Below are 26,467 nucleotides of genomic sequence, written 5' to 3' on the forward strand. Positions count from 1 at the left end.
AACCAAGGGATGCTGATTATAGTGTCCTTCATTAAATGACACCGCCTTTGAATGTAAGGCATGCACATCTTTTCATATACTTCAAATCCTCTCAAATTATTTATATGTACTACAGTGTGAAAACAATGAAAATAGTTATGGTATCTGGGGGACTGACTAATAAGAAAATGTCTAAACATTTAGCGCAGATGCATTTTCCCCCAAGTACTTTCGTCCTTTCAATCTGGAGACGCAAAGCCTGGGCACCGGGAGGATGACCGTGTTCTGTGCAATCCGCTTAGCTTCGTAACTGGCACTAGGGAAAAACATTTTAAAACCTCAAAGAAGGCCCTCGGGAATATAGGTTTTTGATCATTAATTTGCTCAATTGAAATTAAAGCCTGTACTGTACTTATTAAAGCCGCTCTAGATGATTAGAACAGTAATAGACATGGGGGCTCTACATAGGTAAAGTGCTTGCCGCACAAGCATGAAAACCTAACCTTGAGAGCTTGGCAGATGTGACTGTGAACCCACTGGTTGATTCTAGCCAATGTAGCTCAAAGTGGCAATCTCTAAAGTTCAGTGAAAGACCGTTTCAAAAAATTAATGTGGAGAAACAACTGAGGAAGAAATTCAATGTACAACTCTAAAATCAGTTAACAGAGATAACTTACTGGCTTTTTATTACCAAAATGACCCCACACTGCAGGTAAACTATGGTAAATAGCTTTTAACATCTTTAACTTTGTTCTTGCCTGTATTTACATATGTTTGTGTCCTACTTGAGTGCTGGAGGACAGCAGTATTAGATCCCCTGGAACTGGAGTATAGATGGCTAAGAGCCATCATGTGGGCACTGAGAATCAAGCCCTGTCCTCTGGCAAAGCAGCCCTGCTTGCTCTTATCTGCCGAGCCATCTTTCCAGTACTTGGCGAACAGTTCTTGTCTTGTGCCTTGTATGTATTAGGCAATCATACCACTCAACTACATGCTCAACTCAATAGCAGAAAAATGTGAGTGACTGGCGGGTAAAGCTCAAGAGCAGTATCTGTTATACTCCTTGGAAAATTGACTTTTTATTTCAGGAACACAACCATGCCTGTTTACATACTGTTTGGCTGCTTATAAACCACAAGTACCATAGTGACAGTTCAGTTAACAGTCTGAAGTGCTGTGGGCTTTTACAAATGCTGCTTAAGGCTGTCTTCCTTCAGTTAAATCAAGTTCTGCCTTAACATATGGATATTTTCTGCTGTAATAGGAAATTGGAAAACTCAACAACACTGAATGTGTGTTTGTATACGGGATACAGCTGTACCTACATTATAGCCTGGGGACTTTTCAGCTGGTTACTAGACTAGAAACTGACTAAGCAAAGTGAAATATTAAAATTCTCCTAATGTAATCATTAATCTGGGGTTTGTAAGGCACGAGGTAGTCAAACTGGTACAAAAAATGAGACTTCATTTGTTCCTTTTAGTATGTCTAATACAGTCCCTCCTCTCTTATATAATTGGATATAATTAAAATTCAAAAGCCATTATCTGTTTTTGTAAGAAAGCAGACATTTCTACTTTGACTCTTTCTCTGAAGTGTAATCCTTGTTTGAGAGAAACACTGGCAACACAGACTGAGGAACTTACCACCTGTTAACAACATCACAGTGTTCCCAATCCAAGAGATGAGTTTGTTTTCTTATAATCCCAAAACATTCACAGTTCTGAGAACTTTTCAAAATGTGTGAATACAGTGTTGTAAGTAGGCAAATTAAAATGGCAAAAAGATCAAATGCCAAACACGGACAGCTCAAGATTTAGAAAGGCTTGTTCTTTGCTTCTAAAATGTTAATTTTCCTCAGAAATTGCAGTTTTTCTATATTAAAGTACTTATATAAAAATTAATCTGCTCGTCAGTGAGCAGATGAGTACTCCATTTAAATGACCATCACAGATCCCTGAAGTTGCTATTCTGTCACCATTTAAGTGATGGATATTTAAATGAATTTTTCTGCATAATTTTTGTTGTTGCAGAAGCACAGTCTAAGATAGATTTAGTCAGTAACGCAATAAAAATGCAAATTTCTTAAAATTATTGAAATGTACTTGAAAGTAACTATCACGCACACCAGTTTGTAAGTATGCTTTCAATTTTGTTGTTGTGTACGGTAATCGTCAGTCTCTGAAGGTCTCTGTTGCATGTAGCTACTTCTCAAGTTTCCGCTTCTTCCCTCCTGGCCCACTGAGATCCATGTCTGAAACATCAGGAGGAATATTTATTCCTGGTATCTAAAAGTGTAAACGGGAAAAATGAAGTGATTAGAAGCATCAAATAAGAAATCTGTATCTCACCTTCCCCTTTACCACTATCACTTTCAACTTCAAATCGACTTTTCAGTGGAGGGGATGGAGTTAGAAGGCTGTACCACACACAATTATGCACAGGAAGTAATCATGGTTCAGAAGTAAGCCAGAACGGAGGTGCACACCTGCAGTCTCAGCACTTGGGAAGATCCCTGCAAATTCAAGGCTAGCCTTGTCTACAAAGCAAGAAAACTGAGAAGCTTCAACTTGCCCTGTGTGTTTGTAATGTAACAATTCTTTCTTGTGTCCAATTTACCCTATTGGATTTATGTTGCAGTAAACAGCAAGCACCAAAAGCTAAAAGGTTAAAAATCCAGGATTTTAAATGGAGCACCTGCAGTTAACTTGTATATTATAAACTAGAGTAAAGGAATAAATAGGCAAGAGAACGGAATGGTCTTAAGGACCACTAGAATCTCCGATGCCTGGAATTCAGTGCCAATATCTGGAATACCTATGATCTTAACAATCTAGATGTTAACTTTTCCACACCATTAAATTAAGTTTGGTCTCACCTGTGGTTCCACAAGGGCCATGCGGATTTTCTGATGTTGAAGATTTGATGAATCTAATGTGATTTTAACTTTAACTTTGTCAAAGACATGGAACACTGTACCTTCTATTCTGAGTGAAGGTATCTTGAAAAAAAAAACATTTTATCAACATTGTTTCTTAAATATGAATCTCAATCCTACTTCCAGTTTACCTTCCATAGTAATTTAAAAGTTTAAAATTAAGGAGGACATGAAGTTGGGAGGGAGATGTGATGGGTTCTGGGGGAAGCTGGAGGGGAGAAGTGGGGGATATGATCAAGATATATTTCATTATATATAACATTTTCAAGGAATAAAAAAATCCACAATATTAGTAAGCTTCTAGGTATTGAATATAAAAAAACAAAAAACCCCACATTAAACCTATAGCCTCAAATATAGTCTATTTTTGTGCACACTTCATCTTGTCACTAAGGTAATCCTAAATGACATCATTCATCTTAGTGAATCAGTTGTTTGTAGTAAAGTATCATTAAATATTCTCTGTGTTTAGTGGATGAAATGTGGATTTTCTGTCATGCATTTTGAGATTTAGGATATAAATTTACTGTGGACTAATCCTTCTGTACACTGTAAATTATGTTGTGATTGGTTTAATAAAACTGATTGGCTAGTAGCTAGACAGGCTAAGGTTAAGCGAGAAAACCAGACTAAGGCACTGGGAAAAAGAGGGGCAGAGCTGGAGGACTGAGTCACCAGCCAGAACAAAGAAAATAGGATGTGTAGAAAATCAAGTAACAAGTCATGAGCCACAGGGTAAAACTTAGATAAGAAATACGGGTTGATTTAAGTTGTAAGAGCTAGTTAATAAGAAGCATTAATAAGTATCTGAGTGGTTATTTGGGGGTGGCTGCAGAGACACAGAAAAACTCCACCTACCTAAATACACGAAAGTTTTAACAATTTATAGTTATGATTTTCTAACTGTCAGAGAAAATATACCTCTCCTCCCCAAGAAAACAAGAATCAGCAATACCATACCTCATCATCATAAGTAAGCCGTGGCTTTGGTTTATCTTTTTCTTCAAAAAAAACTGTACCTTCTAAGCCGTACTTTGGAATCAGCACCACAATTGCATTCTTTCTTACAAAGAGAATATAGGCTTCTTCGCTTACTATTCCTTTGCTTTTGAAAAACAACTGTAAAATACATACAATCTTGTTAGAAATCTTACTTTGAGATTTACAAAAATAATTTTGAAAACACCAAATAAGCAAAATTTCCCACTACAAACAAAAGGCAAATACCTGGGTATGAAAAGCTACTGATGCACGCTGAGCATACTGAGCCATTTTATGCCGGAAATTGAGATTTTTACATATATCTGAAAGCTTGTGTTTATCTGTCAACTCCGGATAAGTACAATCAGCCCCAATAGCCACAGCCAACAGCCGATGAACAATTATGTCTGCATATCTACATATAAAAGGTGAAATAAGAACAATGACAAATTAATTTTAAAATTTCTATATTAAAAGTTAACCATTTTCACGGGTTGGTGGTGGCAGCACATGCCTTTAATCCCAGCACTTGGAAGGCAGAAACAGGCAGATCTCTCTGAGCTCAAGGCCAGCCTGGTCTACAAAGTGAGTTCCAGGACAGTCAGAGCTAAACAGTGAAACCCTGTCTTGAAAAACTGAAGAAGAAGAAAAAAAAAGTTAAACCATTTTCTCCCTCCTTTAGTTTTGTATGGAAAAAACAATACCTTCTGATGGGAGAAGTGAAATGTGTGTATATTGGGGAGGCTAAGCCATAGTGATGGAAGTCATTATCCATCCCAGAACAGAAGTAGACAGCTTGCATCATACAGCGAGTGGCCAATATCCTTAAAAGAGTGTTCAGGTACGGGAAATCAGGGGAGTCAGCCCGGTCCAAAGAATCAGCCAAAGACTTGGCTGTATCAGTCTTAATTTCCAAATTCTGTCAATAAAAGGAAGAGAAACACCAAATGAAACATCACAAAGTCAGTAGAGTAGTATCATCCTTCCTCCCTCTCCCTAGTCCTGAGACAGTGTCACACTGTGTAGCCCTGGATGGCCTGGAACCCATAGAGATTGGCCTGTCTCCACCTCCAAAGTACTGGGAGTAAAGGCATGCACTAGCATGCCCAGCCAGAATTAGTAGCCTCTCTTTAAAATATAAATAGATCAAATAAAAATAGTGTTTGTGTAGATACATTTTATCTGTTAACTAGAGGCACTAAAAATAATTTTAAATAATGGCTGATTTATGCAGTACTAAAGCTTGAAAATTCCTGAATGTATCCCGAAAGTCCCAAAGCATCAAGAATCCTGAAGTTCCAAGGGAGAGGAGAGTGGAGGCAGTAGTGTCGTTTCTTTGTCATAGTCCAGTTTATGCTTGCTAATCTCTGAGGAGGTAAAGAAAATGAAGATACAGAGTTTTCAGTATAGCTGGCTCCTCTGCAGATTCTTTCCTTCCACTGAAAGAAGTAAAAGCCAGCAGCAAGCTCGTCAAAGTTCAGGAAGAACAATGTTCTGGTGCATCAAATTCAGCTGCTGAACTCTACCATAGCAAGACAAACCCCTTCTTCTACTACCATGTCTTGGTAAGAAATAAGACAACCTCAGAAAATCCCCCAATATGCAGTATTCTTGGGGCTGGGAAGCTGGGGCAGTTCAGATGGATAAAGATGGGGTATGAACTATAAAATCAGAAACTCATACCATACTATTCAAATAGTGCTAATCCTTACATGCTTGCACAATAGGAAAAAAAGTAGCCTATACAAAATCAAAGGAAAACCAAGTAAGTTAGAGTCATGCCAAGCCTAAGTATGATGAAATTAAAGAGGTATAAAGGACTGAAGAAAAGTCCCCCTTTCCATGCCATGTCATAAATAGCCTTCTTTTGTATGGACGTGATACAGGGAGCACTGAACTGGGGTGACCTAAGAAGAAAACAAATTACTTGTGAATCTCTAAAAGCTATGCATTTCATAGAAGCCATGGGTCTTAGAGTTTCTATAACTATGATAACTACATGGGAGGAAAGTTCCATATCACACAGTTCATCATCCATAGATGTTAAGTCTGGAGACCAAGACAGGAATCTGAAGCCAGGAACTTAAGTAGAACCCATGGAAGGACACTGCTTACTGGCTTGCTCAGCCTGTTTTCTTGTACCTGCTTAGGGATAAATTCACAATGGACTGAAAAGAATCATTAATGAAGAAAATGCCTCAAAGGCTTGCCAACTGGAGATCTTATTGGAGGCACTTTAGTTCCTTCCTCTCATATGATTCTAGCTTGTGTCTAGTTGACAAAAGAACAAAAACAACAAAAAATAACCAGTCCACCATGTACAAAAGAAAGAGATGGAAGAGCAAACTATGTCTATGATACTGTAGATAACTTAGTTTCAATCATCTGGTTTTAAGACTGAGTGCTCCTTGGGCAGGAGAGATGGCTCAGAGGTTAAGAGCACTGATAGTTCTTCCAGAGGTCCTGAGTACAATTCCCAGCAACCACATGGTGGCTTATAATCATCTGTAATGAAATCTGGTGCCTTCTTCTCGCCTGCAGGCATACATGCAGATAGAACATTGAATACAAAATAAATAAATCTTTTAAAAAAAAAAAAAAAAGACTGAGTGCTCCTTGTTGGACATAAAGGATGTTAGTATGTAGCTGGTGTCAATGGATATGTAGGAAGAGATGTCCAAACCCCAAATCACATTTTTAGTATCAAAAAGAGCTACTGATATAGTATACATCAACTAAACTGTTATGAAAACATGAATATTAATTTTCAGTGTAATGGATAGATTATGCTACAAATGCATGTAAGTTTTCAATCTTTAAGACTTTACCTTGGACTTGGCTGCCTTAACAAGAATTTCATAATTGGAGGGAGGTGGAGCTGGATGTTTTCGAAGCAGAGCATGTTCAGAAAATTCCTCATGAATTTTTTTTGCAACAGAAATATTTGCAAGTAACATAAATTCTTCCACCATGGAATTTGTTTCTCTGCCAGTTGGAAAAGCATAAGGAAAGAGAAGCTGAGACAGCTATCATCACATTTATTCCAAAGCTAACTTTTATAAGTGATAAAATATTTTCCAGTGAAAACATTACAGGCAGCACATACCAATTTTCAGTACCTCATATTTCTCTAATTTCTCAGCTCCTATACTAACGGTTTAACACCTGTGTCTCTCCGGGGAAATTCTAGCATGCTAGAATCATTTCAGATTGTACTCAAGGGAAAAAAAAAGGAAGCTTCCCTAACTTTACTAACATAAAACAAAACCACTACGCTTACCTCCTCTTACAGAAACAGAGCTATGAAAATAAACTTTACTGAGAGAAGTAAAAGCTAGATCACACAATATTATCTAAACTCCCCAAATTTTTACCAATATATTTTCAATAACTAATTTGGGTGCTTATTTCAGGTGAGGCATTCTGCTGTAAATCCATATACACAGTAACACACACAACAGACACTTCCGATTCCTAGCTGACAGATGTTCAATATTATTCTCTTCATAGAGGTCATTGTTACACCAGTGTCAAACCTTGAATTCTCAGTTTGACTTCTCAATCCTTAAGACAATGACATGCCTTCCTTCTGCATAGTCTTTCCTTTAAGCTCTAAGCTTAATAAAACATCTGCATGCTGTTCTACTGCTTCCTTTCTCTGGAATCATGGAACACACTATTTTTCATTCATGTTTCAGCTATTCAACATTTGTAAATTCTATTGTATTAGGACCCTCCACATAGGGAAGTCAAATAACCGGGTACTGCAAGTTGTATAAACTGTAACAGTAAGATCCAAAGTTAAGAGTTAGCTTCAAAAGCTCTATTTTTTTAAAGATTTACTAATGTTTCAATTGTGTGCATGTTGTAGAATGTGTGCGCGTTTAAGACTGTAGGCACGTGTGTGTACACAAGATTGTAGGCCTGGGGAGGTCAGAGTCATTGAATTCCGCTGGAGCTGGAGATACAAGTCAGCCATCATATGTGGGTGTTAGGAACAAACCTTGGGTCCTCTCACAGGGCAGCAATCTCTCCAGATGCAATACCTGGGGTTCTTCATACATCCGCATACCGTGTTAAGTACTTAAGAAGTCAATCAGTGTCATTGTTTTATTTCTGCAACTATTACCACTTAAGTTCTAACATAAGTTAACTCAAATCAAAGTAAATTTGAAATTTTTCTACTACGTTATCCCAATTTTATATAAGAAAAGTTAAAAAGATCACCTTTACTTTTGCAAATCATTAATAAACCAGGAAATTCCATAGCTATCCGAACTGTTTTGGGCATAAATGCTCTGGTGATTAGTATTACACTACATATTACATTTAAAATTAATATTTAATATCAATTATTTTTTTTAAAAAAATCACATGCCTCAGTTCCTTGGTCTGTAGATCTATTGGATCATGAGTTTCACTGTCCATGTGGAATCGAACTTCTGGAGAAGACAGAGTCAAAGCCCTGAGTAAAAATGAGAGCAATTAGTCAGATGAACCAAGGACAGAGAAAACATTACTGTAATGTTTTCTTGCAGCTCTGTAAGTAATTCCCTTAAAACAGAAGCTCAGTATATCAAGTACATACACATTTTTCTTGGGAGGTTTTATGACCTCTACTAAGTTTAATGTCTGTTGGGGGAGGCTGCTTAGACTCGAAAAAAAAAAATCACACAGAAACTATACTATATTCTAATATATTATTTAAATTACTGCTTGGCCAATCACTTAAACATATTGCTAGCTAGCTATTATTTCTTAAATTAGTCCATTTCTATTAATCTGTGTATTGTCATGTGGCTGTGGCTTACCAGCAAGGTTACAGTTGGCTCCAGTAGAGGCATATGGCTATATGGCTTCTCCTTGACTCCGCCTTATTTCTCTCTCTCTATATATATATATATCTTCCAGTCTGGCTATATTCTGGTAAGCCATTGGCCAAAAACAGATTCTCTATTAACTAAAGGTATTTACAGCATACAGTGAGGAATCCCATATCAGATGTCTATATTTATATAAAGACCAACTCTCACATTTTTATTAAGCTACATAAATTTGCAAGTACTTTAAGTGCCTAAAAGAACAGGCAGACTGGTATTTGACTTTCCATGGAAAACAATATATTGTGATGGGCAACGATGGGGAGGACAAGAGCAGCTCTTCTGTAAGTAGGTTAATCAGAGAAGATGTATAGGCAACCAAGCGGAGACTGATAAAATTACTACCACTGACGCATCGTAAGGACTGATGGCTATTCCTATTAGATTGCTGCGGCTCTCAGAATATGCAATGCTAAGGGCTTTATGTGTGGTTCTTAACGGGTTGAAGGTTATATAAATAAATAGTGTTTTTAGATGTGATGCTACTTTCATCAAGTTCCACATCAACCGCAAAGTTTCTTTTTCTTTGAGTTTTTTGAAACAGGGTCTCACTATTAGGTTTGGATAGACTCAGCCTGACTATTTAAAACCAGGCTGGCCTGAGACAGAAGCCATATAGTCACCTGTCTCTGCCTCCTGAGTGCAGAGATTAAAGGTACATGCCGCTCTGCATGATCTGGAAGTAATTTTAATGATATTGGACAATCTTGGATGATCATGGAGAAGTTAAGAAAAAAATTAATGGTAACTTTGAGCAGCAGCTTTTGTGTACATACCTAATCTGTAAAGAGTTTTAAATTTCATATCAAAGTATTCAAATATGGCAGTCACTGGTCACACTTGCTGCTAAGCATAATTATCTGTGGCTGCAAGGAGTATGGAAGGATGGTCACTTGCATTCAGGAACTTAATTCAGGCACTCTGTATGAACAGTTCAGAGCCAGCGTTTGCATTATCAAACGCTGCAATTGTTTGATACAGAAACAAAAATTATTTCTGTAATTGTTTGTAGCATTCAAAATACAGTGAGAGCCCAGGCTCCAAGCTCTGAACGGCTCCCATACTTGGTCTCCGCACACAGCCGTCTTCCAACACTGAAGCTAACTGCTTTCTTTCTAATAAGTTTGTGCTGACACTCCTCCTCTTATGCCTGTTACGGTTAGGTAAATGCCACGATATAATCTATGAAGTACAGTCCACCAACTAACAAAATGCTTTAAAGACAAACATTATCTCAGTACAATTGATATTAATGATAACCATACACTAAAGCACGTCTTAGTAGATTAAGAACATACCCCTTTTCAATCCTTCCTTTTTTAAGAATTTTAGCTAGTTTATTTAGTCCACGGAGACTAGTGGTAATATCATCATTCATGGCAGCTGAATCAATTCTCATCTGTGCTTCAGCATATGTAAGAGAAGCCTAAGAAAGAAATCTTAGGTTAATGTAATTCTCATAACCAATACAAATGCATTCACTATTTGAACCATACTATTTATGTGCATGGATCCATGTGTCGGTGCTGACCTATGCAGGCCAATATGCACGTATGGCAGTCAAGGAGCTAGCTCCTCTTCCTTATTTGAGACAGGGTCTCTCGTGTTCCCAGCTTGATAAAGCAGGATAGCTAGCTGATCAGTGAGTCTCCTGTCTCTGCTCCTAAGTCCCTATGGGAGTACACTAGGATTGCAGACAAGTACACTGAGTACTGGGAATCCTAACATGAGTCTCTGCACAGAAAGCATTTTACACGCACAGCCACCTCCCCACCTCTAAACTGTGGTATTTTTATTTCAGATTCCATGCTTTCAGGAAGCCTAAAATAAGTAACAAGAGAAATCTATAGAGATTCTTAACTTTATACCACGATTCTTAGTTTAACTCAGATATTCATTATTTAACATAAGCAAATTTTCATTAAAATAAAGGAAATGGCAGGTTCCATATTCAGGATTTTTTAAGTAATAATAGAATATTTCATAATACTTTCATATTTTGTATATTTTAGGTAGTACTTGAATAAATCACGAAGCAGGTTCTGGTTGTTCTCTGAAATCCTTTGCAAAAGGTCATTACTCCTCTACTCACTGGCAAATAAGAAGAGTCTAGATATTTTATAGGACACTAACCAACCAACAAAACAGTCCTCAAAATGCCGTGAAAACGGTAAGAAAAGTTTGAAGCAATCTCTAGTAACAGATAATCCAAATATGAAAATAGCTGCTTCTGCTTCTATGTGGAAAACTAGTATGTTTTTCAGATTAAAAAATAAAAGATTGAAATTCACAAACAGCATAAAGTAACATAATAAGTCAAGTTTCTGGGAGCACCTTTATCTACTAAATATTAAGTGTTCCCTTTCTAGAAAAATATTATGTTCATTAATTTTTTATTTTAATTCATAAAATTTTGTTAAAACTATCTCTCAGGATTATTGCCACAATGTACTCTAAACTTATGAATCTTTAAAGGCCGAACTAATTCGCACATCACCACTTGCTTGTTAACAGTTCCTTCTACTAGTCGTCAGAGCAGAGCGGGACTAGTCGTCAGAGCAGAGGGAAACTAGTTAGAGCAGAGTGAGACTAGTCGTCAGAGCAGAGAAAGACTAGTCATCAGAGCAGAGCGAGACTAGTTATAGAGCAGAGCGAGACTAGTCGTCAGAGCAGAGGGAAACTAGTTAGAGCAGAGTGAGACTAGTTATAGAGCAGAGCAAGACTAGTCATCAGAGCAGAGCGAGACTAGTTATAGAGCAGAGAGAGACTAGTCGTCAGAGCAGAGGGAGACTAGTCGTCAGAGCACAGGGAGACTAGTTATAGAGCAGAGCGAGACTAGTCGTCAGAGCAGAGCGAGACTAGTTGTCAGAGCAGAGGGAGACTAGTCGCCAGAGCAGAGAGAGACTAGTTATAGAGCAGAGAGAGACTAGTCATCAGAGCAGGGCGAGACTAGTTATAGAGCAGAGCGAGACTAGTTATAGAGCAGAGCAGACTAGTCGTCAGAGCAGAGCGAGACTAGTCGTCAGAGCAGGGGGCAACTAGTTATAGAGCAGAGCAGACTAGTCATCAGAGCAGAGCGAGACTAGTCGTCAGAGCAGAGAGAGACTAGTTGTCAGAGCAGGGGGAAACTAGTTATAGAGCAGAGCAGACTAGTCGTCAGAGCAGAGCGAGACTAGTCGTCAGAGCAGAGCGAGACTAGTCGCCAGAGCAGAGGGAGACTAGTTATAGAGCAGAGCGAGACTAGTCGCCAGAGCAGAGCGAGACTAGTTGTCAGAGCAGAGGGAGACTAGTCGCCAAAGCAGAGAGAGACTAGTTATAGAGCAGAGCGAGACTAGTTATAGAGCAGAGCAGACTAGTCGTCAGAGCAGGGGGAAACTAGTTATAGAGCAGAGCAGACTAGTCATCAGAGCAGAGCGAGACTAGTCGCCAGAGCAGAGCGAGACTAGTCGTCAGAGCAGAGCGAGACTAGTCGTCAGAGCAGAGCGAGACTAGTTATAAAGCAGAGTGATATTGACTTGGAAGAAAATAATTGGCTAACTTTCTGAAAACATCATTACAAGAAAAAGGGTCTAGAATAGAGGACAATTTAGCACAAAATGAAGATGAATGTTAGAGAATATGGGGAGAGGTACAAACATAAGAAAAATCTGGCTCCATTCTGTTTGAACAGCTCAGGTTATTTCTACTAGAATCTAACTCTAATTTATGGTTACCCATGATGCACCATGGTAATTTTCCCAACACTACTATTTTTAAGTAGGAATAGACTCAATTACTAGGGTTACCTTCAGTTGAGGTACATAGTTCTAAGTTCCTGGATACAGGACATTTACCACATAAAGTAATTCTGAATAGATCAATAACTGAGCAAATTTGAAATTCTGAAACAAACTAGGGACTGCTACAATGCTGAACCTAACTTTTTCAAAAGTATGTAAGAATTTGTTAAAGCATCAAAAATTTGAAATGTCAGATATGAATCATAACACTAACCTTTGAATTAATTACGCTTTTGGTAAATCTTGTTTTTAAGATTTCAGCATTATGATTCATTTCCCAAATACAGGAAAATGCCAACCTTAAGGAAAAAAGAGACGGTATTTGTTTATGGGAATCAATTAATAAAGTTCACAAGACAGTCTTATAAAAATGCAGAAATACCTGTCAACATTGGACCTTAAGGAGCACAGGTTAGAGCTGAGCAGCTCTGGGACCATGTCAATCCTCTGAAAGAGACGACAGACCTTAGGTTACTCAGCCACATTCACACATCTTAATTTCCATCTACAAACAGCATCACGTGAGCAGGAAAGAGGGCAGTGTATTCTTGTAGTTTTATTAGAGAATTAAGAACATGACAAAGTCTGCAGGAAAAGACACAAAATTGTGACAAAAGGCAGTAAGGGTGGTATGTATGCCAGTGGATTGAAGTTTCAGCCCTCTGTGTGAAGCAACTCCCTTGTTCTCTCAAAATCTGAAATTTCTGATCTTTGTAAGTTGGTACCTAATAACTTATAAGCCCTTACCAACTGAAAGTTTTTCCTACTGCTAACCCAAACTACATGGTGCTTTAAATATACTTAAAAGTGAGAGGAAAAATAAACCTTAGAGAAAAAGCATTATGCTATACTTTTTGCAGGAATCTATCTATAATAGAGTAACCTCTTCCCATCTCATCACTTGGTCTATTTAAGTTTATAAAACCATACTTAAAAATATTTTTCATTTTATGTGTATGTAAGTTTTGCTTTCATATGTAACATGTATATGCCTGGTGCCTAAAGAGACCATAAAAGGACATTGGATCCTCTGGAAATGGAGGTACAGGCTGCTGTAAGAAATCATACAGAACTGACCCCAAGTCCTCAGGAAGACTAGCCAATACTTTTAACTTCTGAGCCATCTCCTCAGTCCACCACTGCCCGCCCCAATCATAGAGAATAAATGCTACATAATTTATACCAGCTAATTTAAATATTATTTGGATCACTGGATAGCACAAACAAATTACAATTTTTGTTTTGAGCTTGAGGATGATGTATGTACATGTTCATGTATACAGAAGCCAGATGTTGACATTAGGCATCTTCCTTGTTCACACTCCACTGTATTTTCTGAGACAGGGTCTCTCACTGAACCTGGACTTCACTGATTTGGCTATGCTGGCTAGCCAATGATATTTGGAAATTCACTTGTTTCCACCCACCAACACTAGGGTTACAGATGTGGTACAGTGTCTATCAGTGTGCTGGGTTACAGATGTGGTAGTTTCTATTTGGCTCCAGTGAGCTGAACCTAGGCCCTCATGTTTGTGTGGCAGGTTCTTTACCAACGGAGCTTTGTTCCAGGCCACAAAATGAAGTATTTTCTGTGATTTAGGATACCTGTACCCATAAATTTCCTTTAGCTGAATAAATCATGTATTTATTGTAATTGTTAATGAAACCAAAAGTTCCTGACTTAGCCTTCTAAAAGATGAGGCAGGATAATCAAGAGTTCGAGGCTAGTCCTGGCCTACACATCAAGAACCAGTGTTCATTAAGACAAAACAAAATGCCAAAGTGCTATGATCAGTAAGATTGTAAATTTAATATATTTACCTTTTCACAAAGATAAACAGTTGTTCCTCTTCTGGCTGATTCTTGATCCAATGCATTTCCTGGCCTGATGAAATGGCTAACATCAGCAATGTGAACACCAACCTTAAAAAGATTAAAACGGAAGGATGTCAATCTGCATTACTAACAGCACAGATTAACGATGGAATTTAGATGAGAAAAAATGTGGCTAAACTGAAAATGGACTCTGTCATAACTCAACCTCTAACATTCCCATTAGTTTTGTAGCTATAATTTTATATTCTGTCCTCAATAAGAAAAAACAATGAACCCTAGAAGTGAATCACATTTAGCTAAAAGTACTGAGCCAATATATACCTCCAAATTTCCATTACTGAGTTCCCTACAATGCAGAGCATCATCTATGTCGGTACATCCTGGAGGGTCGACACTGCAAACACACAGATGTCTCAGGTCTTCTCGGTTTTTCATGTCCTAGAAAATACCATGTTAAAAAGAAAAAATATTAACCTGAGTAACACAACAGCAACATAGCTCTTAGGAAATAAATATCCCCACAAAAATAAGTTAGATTTCCATGGAGAAACTTGACATACTAGTTCTACAGTCTGGAAGATGTCATCTCTCAGAGAAAAAAAGCAAAAGATTTATACAACACCTAATTGATGGAGCATGGTCCAAGAATGGGGATAAACTGTTCTTGGAATTTGCTTTCATGCCCCTCCCAGATATTGTGGATAAGAGTGAGTTTACTTTGGATTATCTATTACAACTGGCTATTGTTATTTGCTTATATGGCTCTATGGAAAAACATGTTTTTGCCACATTCAGCTTGTTCTTGTGATTGTACACCTTACTTATGTGACTCTACTTAACAGAGTATAAACTGTCTAATGCGCCCAATAAAGTTGTCTACTGCATAAGCGTTTAGTCTGCCTCATTCTTAGGCCCTATTCTCCCAGATTCCACTCTTTTTAGAGCAGTAAACACCTAAAAATGCTGTAACTAAATGTGAACAGGTAGCCATGGTTTCTACATATTTAAAAACACAGAGAAATTACATTAATTACACCCTGATCTGGTGGCTCAGTCCTGTATTCCTAGATACTCAGAAGCCTGAGGCAGGAGAAATGAAAGTTCAAGGTCTACTTGGGTTACAGAATAAAATCCAGGCCAGCCTGAACAACTTAAGAGCCCATAGTAAAATAGGGCTGAGGACTCAGTCCAGTGGTAGAGTGCTTAACTAACCTGTAAAATACCCTGTGTTCAAACACTAATGAAAACAGCACAGAACAGAAACTCCCTAGGATAACAGATAACCCATAAAGTCACTGACTTCTTTTTAACTCACCTTCTCAGTAATACTCCATGGCATCTTGGGCAGGAAGCTAAGGACAGCCTGGGAAAAGGGCTGATGAGGAACATCATGTTCAAGCAACAGAACTTCTGTTTCTGTCTCTTTCTCTCCGACATCACCTAAATTTTTAACAAAGTGTCCCTGAAATCAAACGGTATTATCAGAAAGGCACACTTTGCAAATAATTAATATTTCATTATACTAAATATCTTCCAGCATTTTTGCTCAGTGTTTCTAAATTTTTCTCTAACAACATATTAAAGACCCTTTGGCCAGGCAGTGGTGGCACATACCTTCAAACCCAGCACTAGGAAGGCAGATGGATCTCTCAGGTGGAAGGCATCCTGGTCTACAGAGTGAGTTCTAAGAGAGCCAGGGCTACACAGAGAAACCCTGTCTAGAAAAATCAAAAAGAAACCACCACCCTTTGGGCCTGGAGAGACGGATGTGCGGTTAAGAACACTGTTGCTCTTGCAGAGGGCCCAGGTAGACTGCCAGCCCCACGTGAAGACCTACAACTACCTGTAACTGCAGGCCAGCAGATCTGACTGAAAGCCCCTCGGGCCTCCCTGTGCACCTGGCATGTACTGTGGTACACAGACATACACAGGCAAACTGTCCATATGCAGAAAAGCAAACAAGAAAGCAAAAAAGCCTCTGGAAAACTAAAGGTGAAAATAAAAAGATTTTCAACTCCTATAAGAGCCTGGTTCTGTTTAGTACTCTTTAACCTTAATGTTTTCAAAATTTGATTAAAATTTATTCAGGGCACAAATGTTTCTTCCATAAAGTTTATCAGTAAATGTTGTTAGGCGACTTGAGTAAAATTAGCCACATGACTTATACTAGAATTATATAAAATTCATCTATACTATTTACTAGGTAACCATATTTGTGTGCATAAAATTATTACACTTTCACTAAAAATCAACAGTACTGTCACAAATTTTAATTAAACACATAAAGGTAAAATTACTATTTTAAGCTTACATTTGGATATCTAGAATTTCTAGGCCAACCATCAATAGCGACAATAATTCTCCGTCCTTCTAGTGCAGAAGCCTGTCTGGTTTCTATTCGAATTCGTGGAATTCTCTTATCAGCAGGTGTAAAGAGATGTCTTCTTGACTAGGAAAGAATTAAAAAAAAAAAACATTTGCAGTCTGGGGATAAATCCTAGTAAATGCTACTCAAGTACCACAGCACTCACTCTAACTCAGGAGCAATGACTGTACGTACACAATTTGAAAAACCCAGCAAAGGGAGGTGAGCTCCAGTCAGTGAGTGTCATTTCCAACAGTGCTAGCAAGCGCTTTACTCACCTCCTTAATATCAGACTTGGAAAGCATGCCGCAGTAGGGTCTCCAGTTCCTTTTTATTATTCCTACAACTCTACCTGTAGCCCTCAGCATTTTTTCACTTACAGCAGTCTTAAGCTGAAATATAAAATGAAAATCTTCAATTATTTTTCTTCTAAGTAAAATGAAGTTTTCTTCCAAATTAGATTATGTACATGGACACTAATACATTCAGGTAGCAAATAATGACATGAAATTCAGAACCTTTATGCCTCAAAGTTCTAGACATGAGCATACCAACTGAACAATGCTTATTGTTCCATAATAAAGCACTTCATAATGATAAATCAAGAAGCATATATATATATATATATCTGATAAATGTGTTAGAACTCAGTGTTTTCCAATTTAATATGAGGACTTAGAAAAACCACATGTAAGTATAGGAATTATGAGACTGAGACTTAGTAGCAGTTTAGACTAACTAGATACATGTAGTTACTAATTAGTTACTATAAACTTATTACAGTGAACATATCATGTTGGAGCTAGTCACTTACAAAACAAATGCATCTTCAAATTAATTTATCTCAAATTAAAAGTCAAATAAAGAATGTAAACCATGAGAAATAGATCCTATAAAATTTTACCTCCAGTGACTAGATTCAGCATGAATGCTATATAGTCAGACTTCAGGAAATTAAATGTAACCAATGAAAAGAGCTACCCTTTTAATTTAATACAAGTATGTTAGCCTCATAGAATGGGTAAGTAGGTCATTTCTAATAGACTTAACAACACATAAGGAATAATTCAATCTCCCTAATAAACATATTAGTAGAAATGGAATAATTAAGCATGTACAAAGACAAAGATACAGAAGCACATTTTCTAAGGAAATTTTAATACTGCAAAAAAAATTTCAGGAAATTTTACATTTCTGTTTACTTAAACTTCATAAATTCAGACCATATCCCGAATATTAACAGACTTCCACTTCTAAACTCAGACAATTCTAAATACTTAAACTCATTTGAGTAAAATGTCACTAAAAGATGAGTTTGTATTCTTAGAACAGAAATCATCTACACACATAACTTGTATTAAAAGTACAGACTTGAGACTGGAGAGATGGCTCAGTATTTAAGAATACTGGCTGCTCTTCCAGAGAACCTAGTTTGTTCCCAAATCATACATGGAAGCTTACAACTGTCAGTAATTCCAGTTCCAGGGCTCTGACATCCTTTTCTGGCTTCTGCAGGCAATGCACAGACAGGCTACACAGACATCCATGCAGGCAAAATACCCATACATATCAAATAAAAATGAATAAACCTTTAAGAAGAATTTTGAACTGATTTTATTCAATAAATACGAAAACTATGGCGCGTTAAATAGCACAACAATGCAGACAAACAAAACCTATGTTCTCTCATACCATGAGTTCTCTCTCCTCATCTCTCTCCACATCATCTTCTGTTGGACCTTCATCGTGTAAAACCACAGAAGATGGTGCCACCCACTGACTCCTGGGCAGAAGCTCCACAGCCACAATGTCTTCATGAATAGCTCTATTTAGATGTTTAAGTCCTTGTATAAGTATCTGGGCAAACCAGCAAATGGCATGTGTTAAAACAGATTAAATGGCAGTAATGAAAAAGCTGTCTAATAGAGGGCAATATTCTGTATATTATCTAATTCTCTTAATGATTTTCCTATTTTAAAATAATAACCTGAGTCAGGCTTCTTGGGTAATACATGCTACACAAACACTGTTCATCTGAACTTGGTCCCCAGAACCCATGACGGAAGAAGAAAACTGACTTCTGAAAGTTGCCCTTAATTTCCCCATCATACTTCAGTGACTCACTCCCGCCTCACATACCCACATCATACACCACAATCTTAATCATTTTAAAAATTAACATAAAAAGGCACTGTTCTTCATTATACAGTCTTAATTTTTAAACTTTAAGGAGAAAAAAGTTCAAGAAATATGGCTTTGTTTACGGTTGGTGAAAATGAAAGCACAACTAGTTCCATGGACTGGGCTGGTGAGTGCAGCCACAGTCAGACAGCTCTGATGGACAGCGAACACTCTGACAGCTGCTGTCATGTGCTATGAAGCCTTCTTTCTGCTGTGCAAAGCTATTTATTATAGGCAGATATATAAAACAGGAATATCTCATTTTAGAGTATTTGATGTTTCTCTTAAAAGGCAAGTTAGTAGAAACTTTTTTAAATAATCAGTCTCATAATTCATTTATTAGCTGAGCAATGGTGGAGCATGCCTTTAATCCCAGCACTCAGGAGGCAGAGGTAGGCAGACCTCTGTGAGTTCAAGGCCAATCTGATGTACAGAATTAGTTCTAAGCTACAAAGCTACACAGAGAAACCTGTCTCAAAAAACCAGGGGTGGGGGGAAGTCCTTTATTATAATAGTGTTTATTACTCTTACCAACTAGAAAGAGAAGGTAAGGTAGAGAAGTGGCTATCATAGGTTTTTCTTGGAAGCATGCAGATCTGAAAAAGCTTACAGACCACAGAAAAATCCTGGGCACAGTAGTTCCACACCTGTCACCCAGCCCTAATCAGGTGTAAACAGAAGGATCTCTGGAGCTTACTGGCCAGTTCATCCAGCCTCACTGCTGAGCTCTAGGACAAAACAAAGTCTCCAAGGAAATACACCATACTTCTAAGGCATCTCCTGTCCTCTGGCCTCCACACTCACAGGTAGATTCATGCATATATTAATTAAAAATAAAAAGTGAAGCAAATTTAAATTCTCATACAAAAATTTTACAATATTGCAGTGTATAAAGATGTAAAGATTTATACAGAGGCCAGCAAGACTGCTCATCAGAAATCTTAGGCTTGCCACTAAGCCTGAGATTTTGAGTTCAATACCTGGGTCTCACTCTTTGCAAGAAGAGAACCAAACTCTGTCCAATTTGTTTTCTAACCTACACATACATACACAAAAATAAAATTTTAAAAAAAACTTTAAAAGGCAAGCTTCCATACTGTCTTAATTAGGGTTTCTTTTTTTTTTTTGGTTTTTTGAGACTGGGTTTCTCTGTAGCTTTGGAGCCTGTCCTGGAGCTAGCTCTTGTAGACCAGGCTGGCCTCGAACTCACAGAGATCCACCTGCCTCTGCCTTCCGAGTGCTGGGATTAAAGGCGTGCGCCACCACCGCCCGGCTAGTTAGGGTTTCTATTGCTGTGATGAAACACCATGACCTAAAAGCAAGTTGGGGAGGAAAAGGTTAATTTAATTTACACTTCGGCAATGCTATTCATCACTGAAGGAAGCCAGGACAGGAAGTGAAAGAGGGCAGGATTTTGGAGGCAGGAGCTGATGCAGAGGCCAGGGAGGGGAACTTACTGGCTTGCTTCCCATGGTTTGCTCAGCCCACCTTCTATAGAACCCAGGATCAGCACCATCCGCTATGGACTGGGCCCTCCTTCATCAATCACTACTTGAGAAAATGCCTTACAGCTGGGTGTCAGCAAGGCTTCTCCTCAACCGAGGCTCCCTCCTCTCTGATGACTCTAGCTTGTGTCGACACATAAAGCCAGCTGGTACACCTACTTACCTCTTTTTCATCTTCTTTGTCTCCGTGAATCCACACTGTAGCTTCTAAATAATTTTCCCTGTTAGCTCTGAATGTTCCTTGAAGGTACGAACCAGATTTTATGCCTTGTTGGAGCTTACTTAAGGGAAGATGCTCTGAAAATATTATTTTTCCACTTTCTATTTCATTCTATGAAATAAGTAAATCAAAAGTGTTTATTTAATACACTGCTTTCAATCAAGAGTATCATACAAGTTAAATCTACTTTATAGAATATATAACTGAATCTAAACTGAGAGTGGTGTATCTTCCAGACCACCACCATCTAAACAACTCGCTGCAATGAAAGGGCCAACTTTTTAATGATGCTCAACACGGCAGTCACTAACAAATTCGGTTGACTAGCTGGATATGTATAATATGTATTTTAAATTACATTTAAGCACCTACATGAACTAGTAATTAGTTATCAGATAGAATGCTCCAAATCATGTATTCCAAAAGGTCAGTCCAGTTGCATCTTTTAGAATTCTTTTAGTTTTGTAAAAGACAAATAGGACAGGAGAACTGTTAGAGAAACAGAATGGATACAGGAATCTTGTCCAATCAGATACAGCTACTTTGGTGAAACAGCTGTCATGAAAGAAGGTATAAAGTCAACATTTTTTGGTTGTGTTCATAGTGGTAGATTAACCATTTAAAAATATATCTGACAGTCAAAGTATGAGATTAAGTGTGAAGGTCCACAGCTTCAGCATGGCTACTAACTGTACAGAAATCGAGTAAGACTAGGTCTTACAAGAACAGGGCATACTTGTGAGATCTTAAAATAAAATTTTTAATAAATTAAAATAGCTACCATTTACACTTATCATAGCTGTGTGATATGATAAGTAACAAGAGTTACATGAATGCTTCCAATTATACTTCATTCAGTTCTAATAATGGTATAGTTAGTGCTATCTAGCTTACATACAAAGTCAATGTATTTAGCAGAGTCATTTCAATAAGCCAATCACAATTACCTTGTTTAGAACCTAACTCTGTTCTTGTTCTCGCTTATTGGCATGTTCTAATTTTTATATCTTTTGTAACTATAAATCTAATATCCTAGATGGCTATTTTCATATTTTCTTGTCTTCCAAAACAGAACATAATGAAGCATACCGTCTCTTCAGACAAACAGGCAAGACGGTCTATAAGCTCAGGGTTAGCAGTTAGGCTTTTTACATACTCCTCACCTGAAAAAAATAAACAGTTAATGCTTTTAAACTCAAGAATCTAATTTTATCTAGGCACGAGAGAACATGAATGATCTTGTTTTGCTAGTACATCTGCCATTTTTCATACATGAAACAAAAACCAATCTGTTGATGCAATCATGACTGAAAATGGGTCCAACATACATGAATTTTTACTATGTCAACTGCAAATAGTGAGGAAAATTAACAGCCACTATTTACAACTGCTTATTAAGCTCACTGAGAACTTTAAAATGTAAAAAGAACGCGAGGTGGCAGTGGTGCACACCTTTAGTCTCAGAACTCCAGAGGGAGAGGTAGGAAGAGCTCTGTGAACAGGAGGCCAGCCAGGTCTACAGAGTGAGTCCCGGAACAGCTGGAGCTGCTGTTACACGAAGAAATCCTGCCCTGAGAAACTAAAAATAAAATAATTACAGTAAAAATCAAATTTAAAAAACATAAAATGGGGGGCTGGATGGCTCAGTGGTTAGGAGTACTGACTGCTCTTCCAAAGGACCCAGGTTCAATTCCCAGCACCCATATGGCAGTTCACAACTGTCTGAAGATGCAGTTGCAGGGGATCTGACACCTTCACACCAATGCACATAAAATAAAGTTAAATAAACCATAAAAAATAAAATGTAAAAAGAAAGATGGTTCAGCAATTAAAAACACCTGCTGCTCTTGCAAAGGACCTGGTTTCAGTTTCCAGCACCAATACAATGGCTAATAACATCCCTAATGTACACAATGCACATACATACATGAAGGCAAAAGATTCACATATTAAAAATTGAAAAACATTTGTTTCAAATGTAAAAAGATAATATTCAATTATACAGGAAAATGATATTGAGTCATGTGAACATTTGGCCCGATAGTAGTTTTTATATACAGTTGCAAATATGCATAGAAGACCTACACGTGAAAGCTGGGATTCCTTCTTCTACAGCTTTTTCTTTGTTTTTCTTGTCATTTGTTATAAGAATAACTTGCAGCTGGCTTTCTGCTGATATCTTCTTCAAATGTTCGTTGTACCATTTTGCCGCTACTCGAATGGCTCTGTCATTTCTGTCATTAGCATTTTCTCCCTGTTCTTGTTCAATGTAGGTTTCTCTAAATGTAGAGGCAAACCATGAATTAAAAGTTAACCAGCAAAAACAAAGATGTATAAAAACTTCTGAGACATAAATGTTTGACAGCCGCTAAAAAGCCAGTAGTATACATATTTGGTTGAAATTTATATGGTCAGAAAAATTCTGTTAAGATTCTCTGAAGTTTTCAAGACAATTCCCTTGAGATGAAATTTATGCTATTAGTAGGAATACAGAGGCTCAAATAGTTTGATTTCATAAAAAGAAAATTAGATCAGAATTTAGACTTCAAACTGAGATGTGCTGTGTAAATGTTGTGTGATATTTTACTTTTTATGGGGGAACCCACCACCCAGTTCCCAAGTAAATAAACAGAGGTTATTATTACTTATGAATGCCCGACCTTTTGACTTATTTCTTGCTAGCTTTTCTTACTTAAATTTTCCCATTTATCTTTGGCTTCAGGGCTTTTATCTTTCTCTATTCCTGTATCCCTTTTCTTCTTACTCCGTGTCTGGCTGTGTAGCTGACCCCTGATGGGATGGCCTCCTCTCCTTGTTCACTTGCTCTTCTTCCTCATTTCTCTTTCTATGTAAACTCTCTGCCTGCTAACCCTGCCTATCCTTGCTCCTGTCTTTATTGGTCGTTCAGCTCTTTTTAGGGTCATCAGGTGTTTTAGACAAGCAAAGAATCACAGCTTCAAAGAGTTAAACAAATGCAGCATAAACAAAAGTCACACACCTTAAAATAGTATTCCCCAACAGGGACGTTAATAGTTTACTGGGTAAGAGGGATTAACAGAACTTTGGAGACCAGATAATAAAACTTTACTCAACAAACCACGGATTAACAGTCAACTGCTAGGCTCTACAGTGACTGTAGATCACTGTGTGATCATGTGTTTAGATGGTTATTCATTACATGATCCTTTTGATCATTCGTAGTAAACACTAAATCCATAGCAAAGCCTATGTAGACCCCACAAGGCCACGGCTCTCATATATGAGAGTGCACTTCCACATTTCTTCAAGTCTGCTCTTCAAACCCATCTTCTCAGCACTACTTTGCTCCCTACCATTAACTGTATTACTAATGCTTCCACGGTGCATCCAACCTTTTGATACTGCAACATAATTTTGTGCATCTACAAATGTGTTGGGCCACATTTGTAACTATTCTGGTGCACAGGGCTCCTCTGGTTGCAAATCTGATAAACCTAAGCCTCTCAGTAAATGCAATGGTCATTAAATTTGAATTTGGTTTTAACGTGACAGACATAAGGAACAAAATCTATATAAGATTCACTTGTGTCCTAAAAGTCTTCCAACATTGCTAAGTCCTGCTCAAAGCACTTGAACTAAGAAATCTTGCTAAGTCTACATTAGGAATCTGATGAGCATGTTCCATACAACCTCGGTCTGGTTCCAGAAAACAAGTGGTTCTGTCTATGGAGTCTAAGGCGATGCAATGACCGAACAGCCCACAGGCACTTTTACTGTGTGTACACGGGTGTGCATGCGTGCACATGCATGTTTAAGCAATACTTAGTTTCAAGATACAAGAAAGAGCTACATCTGACAAGGTATGAAAACATGTGGATGATTAAACTTGGCACTACTTGTATACACTTGGCATAGGCCAAAGATGCTGCTAAGCACCTACAACCTGTAAGATAGATTTCATACAACAAAAAATTACTTAGTCCAAAATGTCAAGGTCAAGAAAGTGACTTTAAGTGTCATAGATACCCACCATACACTGTTTGTGATAACAGGCAATCTCATATGTCCTGAAAGCACCCATTTAATTCAAAAGTCATGAACTTAAATTATAATAAAGAACTGCTTTTCGAAATCCAATTTCAATCAATCAACTGTAAGATATTAGTTTAAATTTTAAAGTTTATTAATCATACGTTCATTTTTAAAAATCTTTTTCGCAGGCTCACTCCTTTTGTACGAGCTGTATGCTATTTATATACACAGCATCGCAGAAGCCCAAATGATCTCATCTCCAAAGAGCCTATCCTTCAGCTCAATACACACAACTTAGACGAGGATTCTGACATAACAGTACTATGATAGCTAGTTTAAGGTGTGAGCCCACTAACATTGTGACCTTACCCGAGTCCCACTTAGCAGTGTCTTCCACAGTTAAGTAACAAGCCAACAGCACACGGAACTACAGATCAGCTTTGACAAATGACTTCCAGACACTTTCTTGGTTTTGTTTTTGTTTTGTTTGTTTGTTTTGTTTTTTTAAGACAGGATTCTCTGTAGCTTTGGAGCCTGTTCTAAAACTAGCTTTTGTAGACCAGGCTGGTCTCGAACTCACAGAGATCCGCCTGCCTCTGCTTCGCAAGCGCCCAGGCACTTTCTTTTAATTTCAGTAAGCCTTCGGTCTTGAGAGACTTACTTATGGTGCTCGTTAGTGAATGTGTAAAAATGCTTCTCCCGGTTATTTGTCACATCCCTGATCCGCTTATAGATGGGAGCACTCCGGTTTCTCACTTCCTGCAGTACTGTCTGGAGCACAATGACATTCCTGATAGCTGGGTCCTCCAGAACATCAATCTTAAAAACAAAAGCGAAAAGTTAATTTTCCCCATGTTCACGTAGAAACTGTTTCTGTCAAGCCTAAAATCCTGTCACAGTTTAATACATCGGCTGTCCGATGGACCAAAGTGTTACTTTGCCGTAGAACAAGTGACAACAGTCACTTGGCCCCGCAGGCTTGAGAAGAGCACCCGCAAACGGACCACAAAAGTCTGCAGTACTGAAGCTATTAACAAATAAATCTGCTGGCCCACACAGTTTTTGTTCGTAGGCACTTACAAGCTGCCTGGGGGTCGCAATCTGGAGGCCACAGAAGCCCAGGTCCCCGGCTTCCAGGCACTTATAATCTAAAGTAGAAGAGACACCAGGAGTTAGAAAATTAACGTGTCTAAAACTACAACTCCAAGAACCGAAAAAAAAATGGAAATAAATAAAAGAACAACGTTAGGGAAATGTATCTCGGCCTGGACAACTGGAAGCGAGGGCGGCGGTGGTACCTGCCTCTCCATCCCGAGACCCGCCTCCCTCGGTTTCCCAGTCCGCCACGCCCCCTTGTCACCACGCGGTCCGCCGCCCCACGCACCTGGTGCAGCAGCACGTTGGTGTCCGGCAGGAGGTAGTGCGGCCACGGGCAGAGGCTGCTCGCCTGGTCGCCAGGCTGCGACTCCAGGGCTGGAGCCGCGTGCGCCCCGTCGCAGGCCGCGCAGGCCGGGGCCCCGCAGCCGATGTCATCCCGCAGGTAGTGCTCGCGCACGATCTTCACCACGCCGCCCGCGCGGGTCTTCTTTAAGAACGTTTTGGACTTCAGCATCTTGGCTCCCGGAGTAGAATCCGGACCCGGGCGGAATCCCGACCGCTACAGAACTCTGGCCGAAAACACGCCGGGTCAGACACGGAGGCTCCTCGGCAAGCTGCCCCTCGCATTTCCTCCTCTTCCCGCGAGCAGCTATTGCGCACGTCTCGCGAGAAAACACGCCAAGCCTGACTGGTC

The 26,467-nt window shown here is 38.6% G+C and overlaps 1 protein-coding gene across 1 annotated transcript; it reads right to left on the reverse strand.

Annotated features, from left to right (window-relative positions):
- Nucleotides 1–1,033: 1,033 nt before the first annotated feature.
- On the reverse strand, nucleotides 1,034–26,428 carry Dis3 (DIS3 exosome endoribonuclease and 3'-5' exoribonuclease). Its single transcript, XM_048421882.3, has 21 exons — nucleotides 26,060–26,428; nucleotides 25,337–25,494; nucleotides 22,750–22,943; nucleotides 21,754–21,827; nucleotides 20,608–20,775; nucleotides 18,451–18,615; nucleotides 17,037–17,150; nucleotides 16,705–16,842; nucleotides 15,709–15,855; nucleotides 14,715–14,831; nucleotides 14,379–14,480; nucleotides 12,940–13,004; nucleotides 12,772–12,856; nucleotides 10,077–10,204; nucleotides 8,277–8,363; nucleotides 6,727–6,883; nucleotides 4,603–4,817; nucleotides 4,145–4,313; nucleotides 3,878–4,036; nucleotides 2,858–2,980; nucleotides 1,034–2,267 (listed from the first exon to the last, which is right to left on the reverse strand). The coding sequence occupies exons 1-21, from the start codon at nucleotides 26,285–26,287 to the stop codon at nucleotides 2,184–2,186; spliced, it is 2,877 nt and encodes a 958-aa protein (XP_048277839.2). The 5' UTR covers nucleotides 26,288–26,428; the 3' UTR covers nucleotides 1,034–2,183.
- Between the last annotated feature and the right edge of the window lie 39 nt (nucleotides 26,429–26,467).

This window comes from Myodes glareolus, chromosome 12 (genome assembly GCF_982192425.1).
Source record: "Myodes glareolus chromosome 12, mMyoGla1.1, whole genome shotgun sequence".
Taxonomy (NCBI): domain Eukaryota; kingdom Metazoa; phylum Chordata; class Mammalia; order Rodentia; family Cricetidae; genus Myodes; species Myodes glareolus.